Source organism: Plasmodium cynomolgi (assembly GCF_000321355.1).
Source record: "Plasmodium cynomolgi strain B DNA, scaffold: 0417, whole genome shotgun sequence".
NCBI lineage: Eukaryota > Apicomplexa > Aconoidasida > Haemosporida > Plasmodiidae > Plasmodium > Plasmodium cynomolgi.
Genome location: NW_004192890.1, coordinates 1 through 2,100, shown reverse-complemented (window position 1 = coordinate 2,100; position 2,100 = coordinate 1). Strand labels below are relative to the sequence as shown.

Here is a 2,100-nt window from a genome sequence, read left to right as displayed (position 1 = left end):
ATTAGAGCATTTACCTAATGTTGCTTGGTAATGTAATAGCATATTTTCATAGTTATAAAGCTATTTTGCACTTTATATTTTGTATAATTGATGTTAACTTATAGTGCATATATATGTGTTAAAGATTCGTAAGTATATAAATAAAAAACTTTTTTTATTAATTGAAACATAAAAAAAATTTTAATTTAGATTAGAACAAAAGTTTATATATCATTTAATTATATTATCTATAATTTTTCATATATATAAATGCAGATTATTATGTTGTGATGATTAACTTATCATGGATGGAAAACTAGATGAAGAAATAAAAAAATGGGAAGGCAATGATGTAATTAATAATTTCTTTTTTATGAAATAAATATTTATAACCATTAATTAAATATTATCGTATTTCCAAAAGATAAAAAGAATTGCTTCTCAGGAAATGTGTGTATATTTATACGTTCTTTTTTGTTGTTTTTAGGCTAGAAATATAAGTAATATAAAGACTTTGTTTGATGATTTTTCTAAAGAATTTACTGACGATGATTATGAAGAAGAAGAAGAACAAGAAATGAAGGATGTTTATGATTTTTTTAATGATAATGAAGATAATTCCATTGTAAATGGAACAAAATACAATGATTTTTGCACGATTCTTGTAAGAAATTTAAAGGGTGCATCTTTAGATGAATATGGATCCGACTATGAAAAGCACCCAGGCTATATAGACCCTAATATACGATGTGTCTATTTAAACATATGGCTACATTTTTACACAAATATACGTTGTATTCCAGTCGACGATATGAACATTCTTTTTAATAAAGTAACTGATAAAATCTCCAATTTGAATATAAGTAGTACTAAGTATACTAATTGTCCTTTAGAATCATATAATCGTTCTGATGAAAAACCAGAAGGAAATATAACAAATTTAATAAGTTTTCTGTTTAGGGATCATGATATTCCACCTAAATTATTTAGAAAAAATTCAAATTCAATAGATTATTGTGATAACAAGAAAAATGAAAGAGCTAAAATATATTCAGAATTGAATAGAACTTATTGTAATGATACTCAAATTTCACATAATAAAATTAATAATTTTTGTAATGAATTAGAAACTTTTAAAAATACTTATACATTATTATCTGATGAGAATTTATTAAAAGAAGTCAAACCACCATCGGATCCCCCTCAATCAAGTGAATCTCAAGGAATTACTGATAAAAAATCTGTTCAGGACATTTCTACAAGTATCCATAGTACATTGCCAATAGAAAAACGTGAACAAGTCACTTCTGGTATAAAATCATCTAACAATGTTAAAGATAATTCTTCAGAAAAAAATATAACAAAAACTCCTGAGCCACAACTACCGACGCCCGATTCTCCTCTGTCTAAGACTGTTCCTTCTCCTGTTGATCCTTCCACTTCTATCCCTGGTTCTGTTACTTCAACTAGTTCTGCTCCTCCTGCTGCTCCTGCTGCTCCTGTTGCTACTGCTGCTCCTGCTGCTCCTGTTGCTACTGCTGCTCCTGCTGCTACTGTTGCTACTGTTGCTACTGTTGCTACTGCTGTTACTGATCCTCCTGGTGCTGATCCTGGTGCTGTTGTTGATGCTGTTGTTAATGCTGCTGCTGTTGCTGCTGGTGCTGTTGTTGATGCTGCTTCTGTTGCTGCTGCTGTTGCTGCTGCTGCTGTTGCTTCACTTCTTCCTCCTGCTCCTCCTCCTACTCCTCCTCTTCTTCCTCCTCCTCCTGCTCTTCCTCCTCCTCCTGCTGCTCCTCTTCCTTCTCTTCCTTCGACTCCTGCTGCTCCTCCTCCTTCTCTTCCTTCGACTCCTACTAGTACTATTACTACTACTAGTACTACTGATAGTAGTACTACTACTACTGCTACTCTTACTGCTATTACTACTACTCCTACTGCTACTCTTACTGCTATTACTACTACTCCTATTGCTATTACTCCTACTAGTAGTAATGATCAAACTACTTTACCGAGTTCCACGAGGAGTACATCAACCCATGAAGCAGCAGGAAGTTCGAAAACACCTGTTCCAACAGCGAAAGATCCAGAAAATGTAGTTATCTCAACAAAAATATCTACACC

General features: G+C 32.7%; 1 protein-coding gene across 1 annotated transcript; it reads left to right on the top strand.

Moving 5' to 3' along the window:
- Positions 1 to 283: 283 nt before the first annotated feature.
- On the top strand, positions 284 to 1,289 carry PCYB_004050 (hypothetical protein; the record flags this gene model as incomplete). Its single annotated transcript, XM_004227826.1, has 2 exons — positions 284 to 331; positions 467 to 1,289. Coding segments are annotated over 2 exons (871 nt in total), but the record flags the coding sequence as incomplete, so codon positions are not given.
- Between the last annotated feature and the right edge of the window lie 811 nt (positions 1,290 to 2,100).